This window comes from Cebidichthys violaceus, unplaced genomic scaffold (assembly GCF_023349555.1).
Source record: "Cebidichthys violaceus isolate CVI_PGR_0920_01 unplaced genomic scaffold, fCebVio1.0.p SCAF_20, whole genome shotgun sequence".
Taxonomy (NCBI): domain Eukaryota; kingdom Metazoa; phylum Chordata; class Actinopteri; order Perciformes; family Stichaeidae; genus Cebidichthys; species Cebidichthys violaceus.
The window spans coordinates 5,378,493-5,396,965 of record NW_027176373.1 but is presented as its reverse complement, the minus strand read 5'-3'; the positions used below and the strand labels follow the sequence as shown (position 1 = coordinate 5,396,965).

The window sequence follows — 18,473 nt, the reverse complement described above, 5'->3', positions numbered from 1 at the left end:
CATACTCTACAATAAGTTGACAAGGACGTGTGTTAAAGAATTTCTTTCTTTTTATACCAAACAAACAACGTGATCTTAAGTCAGGTACTGTTTTCCGTCTGAATGTCACATCTGTCTCCCAGGAGGACGTCCCTTGGTCACAGAAACCAATGCAAATGATGGGCGGGGCTATGTGATGATGTCAACACAGGTGCCGACAATAGGTGTGCAGAGTTTACACAGATCTTACAGAGTGCTGTCACTCTAACATCTAACAGCTGCTAAGATTTACTGATTTGCAAAGCCTTTCTGAAGCCGTTGGGAATTAGCAGCAGAGAATAAGGTATGTACAATCTGTAGTTATCTCTTTTAAGTGTGATAGGAAAAGGCTCATTTTCACATTCAGTATGTGTAGAGGGGCTGTTCAGTAACAGCTTACGACAGAATGTTCTTGATGAGCAGAAACTATGTAGAGATGATATTTGTAGTTAAGGTTGTTTTTACAGTTTAATCTATCTCAATCTATTGGGTGCAATATCTACTACTTTATATGTTAAGTGAGAAAGAAAGAGAAAAAAACAATGTAGTCAAACAGGGCTAATCAAGAAAAACTTGTCTAACAGATAACTATGCTAAACACACCCGTAAATCATTAAGATTCCCCACTGACAACAAGAAGAAATTACAGTCACCCTTAAAAGCAATGGGCCTTATGCAAGAAACACACAAACACATCGCACAACAAAAAGTACGAGAAAGTTAACGATAGAAAACTAAAATGTTCTTGCAGGAGGCCCATCTATTCACGAACAGAGCCCTAACGTGCCACCTTCAGAGTGACTATGCTGCAGGAATATGTGTCTCATTTTAAATAATAGGTCAGTAGCAACACTATATTGAAAGCACATTGCTCAGCTTTTCATATTTTATCTGTAACAATTTCGTAGAGTGTGACCAATATCGACAAAAATGAAATACAAATAGCTTTGGTGCTTTTAAAAAAACCTTTACAGATAGCCAACCGTTTCATTCACCAAACAGCTCTGTACAATTTGTATTTCATTTTTGCAAGACAAATGAGCGACTCTGGTCTGGATCAAAGGCTATATTCTATGAACCTACCCCTAATATACTAAAGTACCAAGTTATCCATGCTTCCTTGTTTCAATTGAATGGTATATACATTGCTTCTCGGGATTTAGTGAGATTAATATGACATGAATACAATACAATACATACAAGTATTAAACCAGGTTTTAGCTCAAAACTAACTCCACCTCACTCTCATATTACAAGGGATGCTTTTACGCTGTATTCAGGAATTGGTTAGGAAACTACATAATGACATTTACTTTGTAAAAGCCCTTTATATTAAAGCAATCTACCGTCCTGTGTTTGTGGTATCTCATTGTGAGCTGCTCTTTTTAGTCCCTTCGTTACGTCTCTTTATTGCTTGTAATCATTACATGGCTCATAAAATAATGTCACAAGCTCGTACTTTGACCTCAAATATGACTCAGTTCAAAGGAATAGAGCATTGAGCTACAACAGTAATCATTGTGTTTCCATCAAATGCATCGGATTTACTACTAAGTTGTCTTTCTTACGTTTTCAGGCCTAACAATGGCAAACTTTGGAGGACATGCCATTCCTGGCTCTTTTTTCCTGTTCTTAGGCGTTTGGCTAACAGTGAAACACATTTTGCAACACTACTGGAGGACAAGTCAGCCTAAAGGAAGACGGATTATGCCGCCTATATTTCGAAGACTGGACTACACGGAGGGAGGATGTCAAATCTTTGCTTCATTTGTTGGTCAGTTTTTCCTCTCGATCCTCCCTAAACCTACTCCCTAAACCTGTTCTCCCCTCATCTCATTTGCCCGATGTTGTCTCCGTTCCAGGTATTATGGTTGAACAGTTTGTGGTGGATGGGCCGCACGCCCACCTCTACGACACAGAGAACAAGTCATGGGTCAAGCTGATGAACTGGCAGCATGGCACGATGTATCTGTTCTTTGGGATCTCTGGAATAGCACTGGTTGTCAGTACTGCATCCAAACTGGTGCCAGCTGGTGTGGACCGCCTCGCTCTCTCCTTGGCTCTGTTTGTTGAAGGCAAGTCAAGTTTTAGTTCAGCATTTTTCCTTCACATCCCAATTATGTTCCCCTGGTGTGTATTTGAGCTTTGTTTTCCGACAATCATCCAGGGTTTCTGTTCTACTACCACGTGCACAGTCGGCCCCCTCTGGACGCTCACATCCACACCCTGCTGCTCGTTGCTGTGTTCAGCGGATCGGCCAGCACCATGCTGGAGGTGTTCATAAGAGACAACATTATTTTGGAGCTGTTCAGGGCGTGCATGTTCATCCTGCAGGGCTCCTGGTTCTACCAGGTAATTAGCATAATGAGGAACTGAGAATGCTCTATTGTGTGGAGCACAGTTTGAACCATGAACATTTCTTTTGAGCTTTCGATTTCCAGAACCAATCTAGCTTGAGAATTGTCGGCCATCACTTGCCACAGACCTGTCTCCTTTACAAACACAGTTTTTGTGAACAGCAGTCAAATTCATAAGAATATTTTGCTGAACATCACAGGTAGTTGTCTCCTTTATCACACTATTTATCATTTCAGATTGGATTTGTACTTTACCCACTGAGTGGCCCGGAATGGGACCTGACACTGCACGGCAACATCATGTTCATCACAATGTGCTTCTGCTGGCATTTAGCCGTGGCCCTGCTCTTAGTCGCCTGCATCTCCTCTGTGGTTTGGTTGTAAGTATCCCACCCTTTACCTACAGACAACCTTTAAAGCCCACATCAGTAGTTACTGAATGTGCCGTAGCTAAAGGTTTCAGCAGAACAGAGTAAACACATAATAAGCATTTGGAAGCAAGTAAATGAAGTAAACACTTTACTCTGTATGTTGTGTTCTTATAACTTAATGTGATGGTGATCACAACATATTTTGGTTCAGAAGGGTTGATCTCAAGTTTCACTTTAGTTTTCCGAATAACATTGTGGCTTGGATTTGTTTCAAGTAAACAAACAGCAGCATGTCCAGCCATTGTTGGAATGCAGTAGTAAAACAAGTGTGTGTGTCTCACGGTAACGCAGAGACAATCAGCCTTAAAGGATGGCTTTACAATACATCCTCCGTGCCACCAGCGAGCTGCAAAAGCACATTGAAATCACATTAATGACAAGCTCTTGCTGGGGATTGACCCGTTTTACGTATTTAAAAAGTAATAACCTGAATGAACAAACGTCAAGTCAATAAATAAATCTATAGTGTCTACTTTCCAAAACATTGGGGAACCTCTAGGCCTTCTAGGAACTTTTCCTGTATTCTTGTACCGTTTATCAATATTTAAGATTAAGAAATTGGAACAGATGTTGATTTCTTCAATGGCATTAGGACTTTTAGTTAAAGCTTTCTTTGAAGAGAGACTAGTGGGACTTCTTTAGAGTTCTTTTCTGATCTCTGAAAAGGTACGCTGAAGTTTATACAGTCAACAAGGCTTTGTTTACATTCAACATCTCACCACAATGAGCAGTATGCTTAAGGCCAGCTTAACACGGCCAACGACTTGTTTAAAATATATGCTAGGACTTACGGATATTTGCAAAGAACTTGTCTTTAAACCTATATTGTTATCAGGCTGTCCTCTTCTTCTTTGTCATTGGTGTGTCACTATTGTTTTTACAGCCCTCAGCAGCCAGCAGATATGTGTATCACATTACTCTCCTATTGTACATTATTGCGCTTGCTTGTACACACGCTGGTACAACATGATATGCACACAAAAGATTAAAAACGGCTCTGCAGCAGCATTAGTGGTCAAAACTGAGGACTTGTTCGAAATGTGTCTTTCCCTGCAAGCGAGTGCTTGTAGGAACACTTAAAATGAATATGTCAACAACATCAGTTAGCTCTGCTGTAGATGTGTCATCTTTATGTTGTTCATGCGTTAGCTGAAGCCTTTGTTTTCTTGCTCCAACAGCACAGTGAAGCGATTCTCAGGAAGAGGACAGGACATAGAGATTGGAATGAGAAACACATCCTCCATATCAAGCTCCCAGAAAGCTTTGCTTGAAGAGTCCGAAGAAGAGTGAATGCATGGTTATGGTTCTTTGAAGACCAAGTCTGCAGTTTGTACAAAGTACTTTAGATTTTTTTTTATCTATTTAAATATGATTTGTTATTATGGTCTGTTTAAGTATTTCAAAAACACAATATGAACTTAAATGCATGGCTCGAGTGTATGTCCTGCTATCAAATAAAATGCAACACCAAAGAAAAGAACAAATCATGTATTAAAACAAAAATCAGCAAGTCACAACATTAAAATAAATCATTCAGATTAAGTCCACTTGTTTCACATTTGCTAATATTGCATTACATCAAACATTTAAAGAAGTGACAGAGCAAACATCTCATTGACAGTCATATTGATTATTTTTGTTTTATATGAAATAATAAACTGAGATTATAATATGAACAGGGCAACTGTGCTTTTGAAAGTTTGTTGATTACTGAAAAACAACAGAATGTAAACAGCCCTGTAGGCTGTAGATTGTTTTATATTTTGTCTATAACAAATGTGGAGAATATAATTCAAAAGTTTAATGACAATTTTCGACATACTGGTCATATTGGTATCTTTCTGTCAATCACAAGCCCATAGCATTTACTGAGAAGATTTATTTTTCTGGCTTTCCATCCAAATGGAAAAGAAATAAAAGCATGTTACATGCTGTAATAACAAATGTTACCGCTACACATGGGAGAGTAGAAACAAGTCAAATGATCCAGACAAAGCTTGAGAACACAAAGTACAAAATACATACTGTACAGTGGACCTCGACTCATTGCCGACTGACGAGGCACGATCACTGCTGAGGTGCCGTTGGGGGATCGGGGGCACATTTGGGCGAAGGTGCCGTTGTGACCACGACTGTGGAAACAGATTTCGGGGAGCCTGATGCCATGTGCTGCTGGAGCTGCTGCGCCTGGACCGTCTGGATGCGAACCTAATAAAAGAAAGAAAGACGAATAGTCACGCCTCGCGATGCTCTGCGTGTCTCTAACTAAAACAAGTGGAATGCAAGCGGCTAACCTGCGTGGCCTGTCCTTGCTGCTGAAGCTGCTGGAACTGCTGTGCTGTGACAAAGCTGACTGGCTTGTTGCCTGCTATCAGCTTCGTGCCAGCGGGCATGGTGGTCAGGATGATGTTCCGGCCCAGACTGCTGATACTGCTCAGAGGAGAAAGGAAATGGACAACAACACGTCAATCTACCAGTCCGACTTACAGCTGTAGATGTAAAAAAAAAAAAGATGTAATACATCAATAAATACAAATATTCAAGAGGCTCTAAAATGTATACTTCTGCCACTACAGTACAAACAAAATATACAAACAATAGAAGTAAATGGTTGCAAGGTAGTTGCCGTCTCACAGCACATTAAAATAGATTATAGAGTTGAAATCTGTAGATGATACCATCTTTACAACTCGTTTTGGAGTTTAATTCATTCTTTACAATCAAAGTATCTTGTCGTTCTGTCTGTACAAATATTTTCAATAAATAAATAACTTACTTTGTGTTCAGACTTCCTTTCACTAGTGGTGTGGTCACAACACTCTTGCTCTTCAGTGGTTGGTTCAGGACAGAGATGGGCACAGTTATCCTCGCAGGTAACTTCCCCTACAGTGGTGTAAAAAAAAAGAAAAAAAGAAGAGGATTGTTCCTGAGACACTTTCAGAATTGACTCAACGAGATTTTGTGAGTTCCTCATTGATGATTCAGACTCTGGAGGAAACTATGCAAACCAGGAAATAAACTATTCAGAGAGGCACTTTTGAGGAAACATCCCTGTTCAAACCTAAAAGCTGCCAGTCAGAGCCCTAAATTCAGATTGTGTTCAGAAGCCAGATATGAACTGTAAACTGGATATGACAGCTCATGGAATCAAACTGCAACTCAAATAACCACTTAGAATACTACCTATATATATATATATATCTCTATGGGTAATAATTATTATAATTGTTTGTACGATGTTATTTAAATTGTCTGTAATACAAGAGATGTGTGTTTAGTATTATAACTTAACTTATTATTATAACTAAAGTATTATATACTTTAATGTGTTGAATTGCTGTTTATCAGCTGGGTATTGAAGAAATATGAAGAAACAAAGTGAAACAGTGGCCCCTAGAGGCCATTCTACTTCTTACACGTAGATTCTAAAAATGGTTGACTGACTAAAACTGGCACCGTAAGAGCTACAGACCAGTTCAAGTGGGTCTAAAAATATGAAGAACAAAATATGAAGATTTCTGGGATACAATAGCTGGAATCAAATTAAACTATTTACCCCATACGATGGGAATGATACGCCAAAAAACCCTCGCAATTTCTTCGCAATGTGAACATTAACAGAATACATATCTTACCGTTTGAGTGGTGACCACAGTAGCAGGAACCTGCCGCACCGTGGCTGTAGCTGTTCCTAGCGTCAGAGTGGAGCACGAGACTCCAGGAGCCACCGTAATCCCCTTGGCACCGGCCACAACGCTGGCGGCCATGGTCATGACATTAGCACACGTCGACGCTGTGAGCGGTTTACTGCCGGTGGTGGTCGTCATCGTGATGGTCTGACCTTGTTTCTGAGGAATAACGCCGAGTCCCGGCATTATCCGAATGGTGGCGCCACTCTTGTCGGGGGAGGATACGCTGGAGAAGGTCCTCGATTTTTGGTCAGCCACAGTCACCGCCAGCGTGGGCATCAGTCGTATGGCCGTGTCTCCTGCCGCCTTCAACAAGCTAGAAGCAACGGAGCCCGCTTTAGTGGTCTGCATTTCCCCCGTGCAGGATGTAGCACCGGCAGATGAAGGTGAAGAGTGGGGTGGCGTCACGTGGAGAGTGGCAGATATGCTCTTGCCGCCGGCAGAACCCAGAAAGTCGGGCGTGAGTTTGACGGTTGCAACTGGGGATTTGGCAAGAGTTGCCATCATGTCTGGGGTGATCCTCAGCACCGTCTGTCCCTTGGAGTCCGTGGTGATGGAGGACGGTGGAAGACGAAGGACATCTTTACCCTGGATGCGCAGGTTTGTAGCCGTGATTGGAATTCCTCCTCCTCCAGCAGTCTTCATTCCCAACTGGCCTGTGATGGACACCTTTAAAGAACACCAAAAGACACATCTTGAGGTTATTAACGTGGCAAATTACATTACTTATTTAAGGATATGGATTTTCTCCACAACCTGCAGACTATCTTAGTTGAAACCAGAAAAGGCAGAAGATTCCCCCAGCGGGACAAATACCAGAGTAAACTGAACTTAAAGACTAATTTCTGCACTTGTAAGTATTACAAATTTGGTTCACCTGTTTGATACTTTGGCCGGCGACTCCTTGCAGCATTGCAGGGGAAGCAGGGTTGTTTGCTGGGCTACCAGGTGATCTGGCTTGAGGTTTGGCCACAGCTACAGCGGACACAGACAGTGTGGTCGGCACCTGGACTGGACTACTGGCAGACTGACTCCTCAGAGGCACAGAAACCACTGCCTAATGATACACACAATAAACACACAACGAATGAATCATATATATATGCAATATGCAAAACAACAAACGCAGCTCGTTATTTGACTACCTGTGAAAGGCCCTTGGCTGCCATCGACACCGGCATCCTGATCTGGTGAGGCGTCTGATGGACCAGGGTGGCCTGCTGACTTCCTGCCGAAGAACCCAGACCCGGCTGAGCAGAGACAACCCGTACCTGAGGGAGGGAGCCCGCCGCCAGGTGACTCACTATGCGAGCCGTGTGTTGGGATGTGACTGGCTGGGAAACCGGTGGACAAGCCTGACTGGTGGGCAAGATGGTTCCCAGCTGGGGCAACGAGGGAGGGGACACAAGAAGAACTCTGGAAGAGAGCCAGAAGGGGCAAGAGAGGAGACGGTTACATTTCAAATCACACGGATGAAAATGAGTGTATGTATTTTACAATATTAACAAATACAAACTAAATTTGTGTCACACTGACCCTGCGCTGGTTTTGATTGTATCAGGGACTCCGGTCTTTGTTGGTGTGGTGGCTGTGCAGGGTAACGGGGACTTAGGGGTTCCAGGTGTGATTGGTGTGGGTGTTGTAGGGGTCGGTGACATGGGATTGGAGATTGCATCCTGTCCCGCCTCCAGACATCCCAGGGTTTTACTGCCTCCGTCTTTATTTCCGGACTTCTAAAACATAAACAGGAGATTCATAACAAACATGTTGCTCTCAGACACTGAAAACTACTTTTTTTTTTACACTGTGTGCCGCTACGTGTTGCTTTCATTCTGCAGTCAAATGGAGACAGTGGACTCACAGGCTTAGATGCAGGTTTAGGCTTTTGCTGCAGGGCTTTTCTTGCTTTTGCAGCAGCAGCTTGAGCCTGGTGGATCCTCTCTGGATGAAAGAAAAAAACATTTTCCATATCACTGTGATCTTGAAGACTGGGAGCATTTAATATGAGGGTTAAAATTGCATACGTCTTCTTTTCAGACAATAGTTGGCTTATCAAACTAAACAAATGGCTCCTTATTGGCTGCCTCCACTCAAACAAGTGCATGATTAGAGGTCTTTACGCTTACTGAACCAACTACAAAAGGTGGACAGCTAAACCCTAAAATAAAGCACATCGTTTCTCACCAAACTCCTCTTGACCGCGACTGCGGTGCAGGTAAATCCAGAGCTTGCGGCCGATGTCATACTTCACACAGGGGTCTTTCTCATAGTGAAGTCTATCCAGGGCACCACTGACAACTGTGTTCACCTAAATGGCAAAGAAGGCAATAACTTAAAGGCTGCAGGCCAATGCAAGGTACACACAAGTCACTCTGCAAGAGTTAGCTGAATGACTAAAAGGAAAACATATATACTGTGTGTGTGTGTGTGTGTGTGTGTGTGTGTGTGTGTGTGTGTGTGTATATATATATATATATATATCTTACCTGTGCACTGGTGACATCTGGAGCAAGAAACTGAGAGTCTTTCAACAGTTCACAGATCTCTGCCCTTGTTCCTTCTCCATTTGGTAACCTGGCTGCTGCATCGCGCACTGCGGAAGTAAGAGGGGAGGAGTCAGAATCGTACGATCGGTTTTCTTTGCACACTCTATAAAGCCTGACAATGGAGAGTAAAACAGAAGGCCTAACCCAGAGAGAGAATGGTAACATATGGTGGTCGGTCTGAGCGGAGCAACGTGTGCTCCCTGGCTTTGTTGAGAGACATCTCCTTATCAAACACTCCTTTAACGGGCCCCACCACAGACTCAAAGCCGTGCATCCTAAAGGTGAAGGCTTTATGCGGCTGGTTGTATCGCTGCTGCTCCTAAAAATAAATAAAAATGAAACATTTGTTGTCTTAGAGAGTTCATGTCCAGGCAAAAATGTTGTAAATAAGATAAAACAAACAAACCTGGATTTGAAACACTTGTCTCTCATCTCCAGTGCTGGGCCGCACCACATAATCAGTTGAGCTGCTCGGTTAGAGATATTACACTGTTAGCTTCAACAACCACGGCATTGCAACTAAAACTACTTTATTATGTTAAAGTCAGGCTACAAATAACTCTTATATTTATTGTTAAAATGAAAATTAACCATTTGCTATCTTAAATACACCAAATTAAATTTATAAAAAAGTAATGTGTTGTTCCTACAAGCAACACAAATAAAAATAAATGAATTACTGGTTGATCAACTAATTAATTAGCGAATTTTTTACAATAAAACACCCTGAATCTTACACTCTTGGTATGGGAGAAGTCATCTCTAGCATGTCCTCATTTTCTGTCTGTGAAAGACCAAACAAGAAAACATTCTGTAACCATAAGCACAGTGGCATAGCATGTGAAATGTGTTTGTGATATAATAATTGTACTACCTTGATAACTAAGTCTTTGGAGTCCAGCCACAACTGACAGAGTGCACTGAGATCCTTCTCTGTATCCTGAGTGGGGCCTAAAATAAATAATTGACTTTTATCCTCAAGAATAAAAATCAATCTGAACACCAAGCACTGAATCAATCAGGGATTTAAAAAATGGACCCCTCTTACCAATCCACCTCCACTGCTGAGAGTCGTCAGCAAACTCCACAAATGGAGAAAATCCACTGGGGAGGGCCATCATTCCATCTGATTAACAAACACAACATACATGAGAAACAGTGGGTGGAAAACAACGCCCGACTGTGTCAGTGTGAGTGTCCTGACCACTGCTTCATACCTTTAGTCTCTCCCGCTAGAAACTGCAGCGCTTGAAGAACCAAGTCGGACCAACACGGGACGGAGGAAAACCACACATTGAGGGAGCTGGCTGGAGAGAACTGCCACATTTGAACTTTCTCCTCCAACTGTGAGATCACAATGTAGGCGTTATAATACAGAACTGTGATCATTTGTTATAATATGTGTGTGAGAGTCTGCCATGAGGACATACCAGTGAAGTGCTTGTAAAGTTTTCTGCCCTTAAGATGCTCTCCAACAAGCTGAAGAAACTGATGGCTATTTCCTCAACTGGAACCGGGCTGCTCTGACACTCCTCCACAATTCTTCAACAATAAAGAGTAGTTTGTGAGAACAGGAGACTCAATGAATATATGCATGGACGGTATAGATACACTTGTGTAGCGCTAAACTCACTCTTCCTTGATGTTGGCCAGTGGAGTAGACGGGGTGTCTGGCAGGGAGTTGATGATGCTCGCCGTTGGAGCTGATGGGGTGTCTGAAGGTGCAAGAATTTCACAGGGATCCTCAGATTCCACTTTTATTGTCCTCATTTTCTTCTTCCTTCTCTCGTCTTTGATCTTCTTCTTAGGCAGAGACAGATCAAAAAATGCTGCAAGAAAAAAAAAAAAAAAAAGAAGGAAAGAAACATTTCGACTATCTGCCTGCCATGAAACCAAGACTTCTGCTTAAGATTTATCAACGAGATTTAATTATTTTACTCACCCATAGCCCCCTTCCGACCAATATTCGCTCTTGAAAGTATGTCTCCGAGGTGGATGTCAGAGGTCATCAAGTCTGGATGATCCTGAATAAATCACTCATTAATTACATATTATGCAAATCAAGACTAAACCATATCTGTGACACCACTTACTGGCTGTCGCTTCCTCTTCTCCCGATGGTTATGCAGCAAGGCTTTCAAATCCTGCTCCCCTAGTTCTATTCCTTCTGTGAAGACATGAAATGTCTTTTAACATCGTATTCACCATGCTCACACATTTGAGGAACATCATCTTGATATTGCAGAAATCCCTGACCAGTAGTCTTCATGTCTTGGCTGGAGAGGCTGGGAAGAACTCTGAGCGAAACAGCGGGTGTCGGAGAGGAAGGTGACTGAGGTGCTGGAGCCCATAATGATATATCTACAAGCGTTATACAATAAGAGTCTTATTAGTGTTCACAAGCTCTTTATTAGAAAACAGTGAAGTCATCGGCAGTGATAGTAATGAAAGAACAGACTGACCGTCATCATCAGATGAAGCATTGCTGTCTCCACACTCAGTTTTGACCTCCTTTAATATGCGGCTCAGTCTTCTTCTCACTCGTGGCTCCCGCATTTCAGCATGAGTCTTGGTCGGTAACTTCCTTTTAGGTGGAAAGTCCAAACCACTGTGAACCGCAAACTCCAGCAGCTCCTACAAAAATAAGACAAAATTAAGACTAATGGCAAGAGGCGAGGTGGATTGTACTTCAAGCTCTCACAAAGACAAAAATACCTTTCTGGAGACAAGGATGTGCTTCAAAAGTCTGTGGTAATACTGCTGAAGAGAGTACAGCTGTCTCTTTCTCTGGGACCTGGCACACAGTTGTCTGTACTTGACTACCTCAGGATTGAAGTAACCATCTGGGTTGATGTATAATGAGAGTAATGATCAGAAAATGCTTTAAAAAAAACACTTAGAGGATATAGTTATGTGTTGGTGGATAAATAAGTGGAAAGCAAGGGAATCACCTCTGAATTGTTTCTGTGCAAGATGAAGGGGATTTCCAAAGTTGAAGTTTCTGTTGTTGAAAAGGTCCCCGATGGCGCTGTCCTGCTCTGCAACGTTGTTGTCAGGAAACTGGGGCAGGAACTGACGGAGGTGCTGTCTCTGGGAGTCTGACAGTACTTCACTCCAGGTGTTTGCACTCATCACGGAGAAATAAATGTCAGGCTAATGAAAACAAAAGCAACAATTAATGCAGAATCTGCACTGTGTCATATGCGTGTGAGACATTGTGCAAAGGCAGGAAAGAGCAGCATTTCATGACCAGATAACTCACGTCCTCAAGTAGGTCCTCTGGAAGGTTCAATCTACAGTTACCCAGCATGCACTCCTCTGTGAGTTGTTCATCGTTTTCTTCTTTTGGATCAAGAGGGTCTGTGAGCATGTGGGCGAGGGCGTCCATTCTTCTCCTCTGTGCCGAGCTTTAAGCCTCTTCGCATAGAAGCGCTACAAACGACATAAACATTAGCAAGCATTCACCAATGTCAACACATTAGCCGCTTTGTACAGTAACGTCGCGCACCAGCTAGCGTTACGTTATCAAAAGAGCAAATTATAACTTTCATAACGGACACATACTATTACTGTTCGACACAATATAGTTGATACTGCTGATTAAAAACTGCTAATAGCGCTTACCTGACACTGCTTTTGTGTCTCGGAAATGAAGGGGGAACTGTTTCACCGACGTACCGTTTTCTTCTTCTACAGAAATCGGATAATAAATATGGCTGCGCTGCTCAGCTCGTGCGTTCTGCTGCCCTCTACAGGAAACTATATATTTGCATTCCAAAACTGTAAAATTATACAAGACGTAATAACTTTTTAACAACATGTACTCTGTACTTGTTAACGCTAATATTCATATTGTTAGTGTTAGCATAATTTATCTTTTTAATTTAGAAAGCACTTAGTTACACACACATGCATTATGTGCGGATCTCATTCATTAGTTTCGTCTTGTTACTATTTTATGACAATATATTTGAAATGTAAATATAAATAATACATCTAAATTCATAATTACTATATATACTACTATATATTACAGACAAATAAAGAAAAAGATCCTTTGTCTGTGAACAGAAATTATAAAAGCTAACATAACATTATCTTAATTGTTTATTAATTAATGTATTTATGTATTTTATGCATTTTTATTGTGAATTTTATGTATATACTCCCACATGAATAATGGATAATTCATGAAAAGACTCAAATTAAATAGGTCGCAGATGATACATTTCATACTCCTAAGGTTGAAGTTTCACAACGGAAAAACTGTCAATTCAGTATGTTAATAAAATCTACCCTTTATTTGACACATTTTTCAATTGTTTTGGCATTATAAGAGTTCTCACTTAGATTTGATATCTTACTTTGTTTATAATGCAACAATATTATTGCAAAACAATGCTCTAAATTCCACAACAGGAACATTTGAATCACTGGTTCAGCTTTGACAACTTGCTCCACCTCTTTATGATGCTGTAATGAACAGGAATGAACAGTCAATCCCTCTGCCTCATACCACATCCAGAGAGAGGCACAGGACCCACATTGCCCTTCAGACACCTTGACTAATATTGTCTTGCCTTATGTGGTGGGCAAATTTGCACCAGGAGTTACAGAACTGAGGGAAAAACATTTCCCCATTTCCTCAAGGTTTTGCCTTTAATGCCTTGGGAAAATGGCAGAAGGTGCAGATGGAGAGGAAGAGATTCAGTTTCTGCGTACGGTAAGTGATGCTGTCTGACTCTTCTCAAAAACTAGTAGTAAACATAATCAGTCGACAATGCACAATAATTAGCCATTTGTGTAATGAATTGCTGCTTCTTGATAGATCATAGACATTTACTTTGTAGAGTAACTTTCTTTTCAGAGACTGAGCATAGATTGACAAGGACAGGTGGCTGGTTGTGTCGGCATTGTTATCTAATAATATCCCAACAGGTCCATGATATATTTCTGTTTTGTCTTAAAGAAGAACACTTCTGGTGCCAGGTGACAATTAATATGTAAACATATATTAGATTAGCAAAAGCAGTTAGATACAATTACATGAAAGTATTGTGAAATTCCAACACTGACTGACACCGACCAAATTTACTTTGACGGACAGTATTTATTTTGATGACAATTATGATGATTAAATGTTTATTTAAAAAAAGAATTTGTTGAATCATTAAAATGAAAATCCATGAGACTATCTATGAGTAGTTTGTTTAATAGGCAGTTGAGTCTAGATTGTTAATGTAAACAGATCCATCCTAAAGCAAGATTGGAGGCAGCCAGACTCATGCTGGAACTAATAATTCATTAGTAGTGAATGCTGGTGTGCTGGACTCAGTTGTACCATGCCTAGTGGTTTGATGGGTGTGTGGATGTTTTTGTCCTGGCTTAAGATCTTCAACAGAATATTGCTGATACGGTTGTAAAGTTTCAGCAAAAAAATCTAAGAAACAAAGTCCTCCAACAACCTGACGATGGAGTATCACCGTGTGTTGCTTGATGTTATTCCAGATGAAATACTCGGTCCTGTTGTTATAATTTAAGTATTTTAGGTTGTATGCCTTTATTTGTCTTTGTATCAATAATCTGTGTTAACTAGAGTAGTTAATTATCTTGTTGGGACTAATCACCAATTTCCATCTACCTTTTTTTTAGAAAAAATGACATTTGACAGATGCAGTGTCCAAAACCTAAATAGTTTGATTGGTGATGTACTCACTTCGTGGCTCCTTGGAAATAAATGGCCGGTACAGATGGACGTCATCTGTTGCAGAGTCCTCATTCTCTGCTGTTTACAAGACAGTGTATGTAACTATTTGTAAACGCTAATTGATCACTTACTGTGTATGATGTCCCACAACAAAATGTAATATGGGCATATCGGGTCATTACACACATTTGTTCTTGCTCTTTGTACTAATGCGACACAAATTAGTGATTTTGGTCACATGTACTTTTGATATAAATATTCTGCTTAAGTTTCAGAATATTTGGAAGGTGTTACATTGAAGTTTTACAATTTTTACTTAATTGATTTCACAGTGCATGTTTTAAGATATTTAGTTGAAATCAGTTTATTTTTGTTGCATTACTCATCGCTGAGCTATCTCATTCCTAGTTAAGATCTCTGTGCCAAAGTCTACAGAAGGGCATTGTAGCCTTGCAAGCAGTCTTCTGTATCTAACACTCTCTATTTGGATACTCAGCTATTGTAGATGTTTCACATAGTGTCACTTGAGTTTCTCTAGACCCTGGTAACTCTATCCCGGCACTGATTATCTATAGACTGCATTATAACTAACACTTGAAACTCAGTTCTTTGTAGGCACTTAATTATACGTTGTGCATCTTGGAGTGTGACTGCAGTCTGTGTTTTTGCTTAAAGAGACACTTACTTAATATTTTGTTGAGCATGAACACAATCAAATTCAAATGTCTTCTTTTGCATATTTAATCAAGCAGCTACATAAATCTAAAAAGCACATTTTCAGTTTGCATTGTCTCATGGTTTGTAACACAGTGCTAGAGTTAAATATGTTAACAATGTGTCATAAAGTCACTGTCAGTCTGAAGCTGTTCACCCTGAACTCAGAGTTCTATATATACTGTGTGAGGATTAAGAGGTTCAAAGCTTGGCCCATTTCAGCACCTGCTTACTTCAGTCCATGTGGGAACTTTACTGCTAAAGTGATACTAGAAATGTTTGTTATCAAATGCTGGTTTCAAAAACATTTAGTCAGATTTCTATAATAGTTCTTACATGGCAAATCTTCGAGCAAAGACGGATGGAATTTCCGATAAACACCCAGCTGCCAGCCTCATGTTGTCATGTTGCATCTGTCTTTCGGTCAGTCAGTCAGTCAGTCAGTCTGTCACTCTGTTGGTGTGTCTGCCTGTAGACACATTCTTGTCCACACAGTAACTTAAGAACAGAACGTGATAGAAACTAGATACTTACTTCTTTCGAATGCTATGGGGGGGGATTGTCAATTTGTCGTAGGGTCGCTAATATTTTGCAGAATTGTCCTTATGGTAACAACAGCTATCACATGTTTCAGTATCATGACTGTTTTAAATTATTGGCAAACTACTAACTTGACTTTCAAGTCTACTGATTAGGATAGGTATTTCATTGTTATTGTTAAGTAAGATATTTGAGATGTCCATGGATTCAGGACAGATAGATGAAGAGGAAACAGACCGCACCAACTCCCCTGTACAACAAGCCCACTAATCTTTAATTTGGCACAAATTCTCCTAACAATATTTTGTATTTATTTTATATTTTTTCCAGTTTCCAGCTTCAGAAACAATGAGGCTCAAACTACAGTAACTTGCATAATACAAACAATAAAACACAAACATCTGCGCATGAAGGATTGAGATAAAGTGAATTTTGAATATCCCTCTCCTCAGCAAGCCGACTAATTGCGATATCGAATCTGTCCAATGCGGGGCTTTTTTTTTTCTGGCAGTCCTAAATATCTGGCATATCCTAAATATCTGTTGCTTTCCAGAAGGGGGTGTGTGAACAGCAGGTGCAGCGGCCTGAAATAGAGATCAGAGGGGGAGTGGCTGGGGTCTTGGACCCAGCAAGGTGGGGAGATTAGAGCTGGGCCAGTGACAGGCACAGAGAAATACACTAGCAAGACAAAAACAACTGAAGGTTAAGAAAAGCTGTGTAAGGAAACAACTGTTTTTGCGTGTTATATAATGTATGTATTGCCAAGTTTCTGTTATTTATTTAGGCCTCAATGTCGTCTCTCGTATTAAAGGTTTGGTGGCCAAAATTATTTATGTGGTGAGATACAGTCAGACGTCGACACTATCTGTGTTCCATTGTTAACAGCTTCCTTGGTGCGTCGCCACCTCTAAATTTGTTTTACTTGTAATGTAAGCCCTCGCAAATATAGTACAGTTTGCGTCATATGGATTTGACCTATCAGAGCCATGAAGGCAAGTTTATTATGTAAGAGAGGCATAATGTAATCCGGGATCAGCAGAATGCATTAAAGGGGCATTTTTACACATCAAAGTCTGTGAAGTATGTAAAAAAAAAAGCTGTCAAAAGCCTTTTGTGCTCCAGAGGCAGCCACACAAAGTCAAAATCTCGCTCCTCATCCCTGCTTGAGGCTACATTAGCTCCAACCAAACTGTCGGCAGTTGAGTTGCATTGTGGGTAATGTATGGGCCAGGTTTACACAAGGAAAAAGAGCGAATGAACGGAAAATTAAATCTGTCCTTGTTTTATATAAGGTTGATGTTTTTTGTGCATTGTCCCAATTCAAAAATAGAAAGAATTTAACAAAAGAAAATGTCTCTGGTTCTGCTGCATCTATTTTTCATACTTTTTTCAGCTTATAATTGTAAGTGTGACAATGTTATGGGAGTGCATTGCTAAATTGGTGGAGTATTCTTTGAAGATTAAAGTTGTGTAGCAATAAAAGATATGCAGTTCTTCTTTTGAAAATTGTAATATTCACAGTCAGTGTTGCTAAAGAAAACCATGTTATTGTATGTTTAATTAAATGTTTATTTTACATAAATGGGTTTGCATGAGAGTTTTCCTCGGACAGTTCTGGCTGGAGGCCTTTGTGCATGTCAATCCCTTTTGTTCTGTCCCCATGTTTCCTTGCAAAAATGCCTGAAAAACTCTCCTCCTTCACTTTGGACTTTTGTTTTTGTTTTTGTAGGATGATCAGGTGGTGCTACAGTGCACCGCATCTATTCTTAAGGAACAGATCAAGCTGTGTCTGTCATGCGAAGGATTTGGGAATCGTCTTTGTTTCCTGGAGACCACCTCCAATGCTCAGGTAGTGAAACTGCCTGATTTTTTTTTTTTCTTTGAGAATTTTAATTCATACTAATCACAGGGTTTACTGTCTTCCTGTGTTTCAGAATATCCCTCCAGACCTTGCTATCTGCTGCTTCATTTTGGAACAGTCCCTTTCTGTGCGGGCATTACAGGAAATGCTGTCCAACTCTTCCGTGGATGAGGTAAGACACAATTGTACTGTTTGATTAAAATGTGCTGCTTTTCCATGGGATGTGCCCCCGATATAATAAACAAATTCAATGTCTTGTTCATTCAACAACTAAAAGACACTTTTCTTTTTTTTCTTTACGCCACTTGTTCCTTCACTCTGCCACCTGCCAACCTTAGGCTGTTGATTTGGACAAATGGGTATGTTTTCTCACTCTGTCACTGTCCCACTGAATGTCTGTCCACTGCTTTAGCCTCAGAGTTCACATCCTAACTGCATTGGGGCTACCTTTTACACCCTCATTAGTATTATCATATATACAGCCGTTGTGCGACATATCATGCAACTTATTTTTTGCTTTGCTCATTTGCCTCAGCTGTTCTGAGATAACTTAGTTTGTTTCATATCACTTGCACTACAATTGTAAGATATGGCTGTGGTTTTTATTCCT

At 40.6% G+C, this 18,473-nt stretch overlaps 3 protein-coding genes across 4 annotated transcripts in view; 2 read left to right on the top strand and 1 right to left on the bottom strand.

The window, feature by feature from the left end:
- The first annotated feature begins 207 nt into the window (after positions 1-207).
- On the top strand, positions 208-4,353 carry tmem45b (transmembrane protein 45B). Its single transcript, XM_068715816.1, has 6 exons — positions 208-322; positions 1,595-1,792; positions 1,881-2,093; positions 2,186-2,370; positions 2,613-2,755; positions 3,985-4,353. The coding sequence occupies exons 2-6, from the start codon at positions 1,603-1,605 to the stop codon at positions 4,094-4,096; spliced, it is 843 nt and encodes a 280-aa protein (XP_068571917.1). The 5' UTR covers positions 208-322; positions 1,595-1,602; the 3' UTR covers positions 4,097-4,353.
- On the bottom strand, positions 3,985-12,713 carry nfrkb (nuclear factor related to kappaB binding protein). Of its 2 annotated transcripts, none has more exons than XM_068715814.1 (26): positions 12,666-12,713; positions 12,304-12,473; positions 11,993-12,194; positions 11,757-11,884; positions 11,504-11,675; positions 11,298-11,402; positions 11,135-11,208; positions 10,984-11,065; positions 10,675-10,870; positions 10,472-10,583; positions 10,259-10,385; positions 10,090-10,167; positions 9,916-9,992; positions 9,779-9,825; positions 9,448-9,508; positions 9,186-9,360; positions 8,982-9,088; positions 8,680-8,803; positions 8,357-8,436; positions 8,032-8,228; positions 7,641-7,911; positions 7,373-7,552; positions 6,442-7,164; positions 5,583-5,689; positions 5,101-5,236; positions 3,985-5,014 (listed from the first exon to the last, which is right to left on the bottom strand). In XM_068715814.1, the coding sequence occupies exons 2-26, from the start codon at positions 12,427-12,429 to the stop codon at positions 4,874-4,876; spliced, it is 3,828 nt and encodes a 1,275-aa protein (XP_068571915.1). In that variant the 5' UTR covers positions 12,430-12,473; positions 12,666-12,713; the 3' UTR covers positions 3,985-4,873. The 2 variants fall into 2 exon arrangements, with proteins under 2 accessions (XP_068571915.1, XP_068571916.1); XM_068715815.1 differs by having other exon boundaries at positions 11,135-11,205.
- A 1,003-nt stretch (positions 12,714-13,716) lies between these two features.
- LOC137876338 (ryanodine receptor 1-like) overlaps positions 13,717-18,473 on the top strand; it is a 49,878-nt gene continuing 45,121 nt past the window's right edge. Inside the window, exons 1-3 of the mRNA XM_068715817.1 lie at positions 13,717-13,764; positions 17,732-17,851; positions 17,937-18,035. Coding sequence (XP_068571918.1) covers positions 13,717-13,764; positions 17,732-17,851; positions 17,937-18,035 — 267 coding nt within the window. The remainder of the gene's footprint in view (positions 13,765-17,731; positions 17,852-17,936; positions 18,036-18,473) is intronic.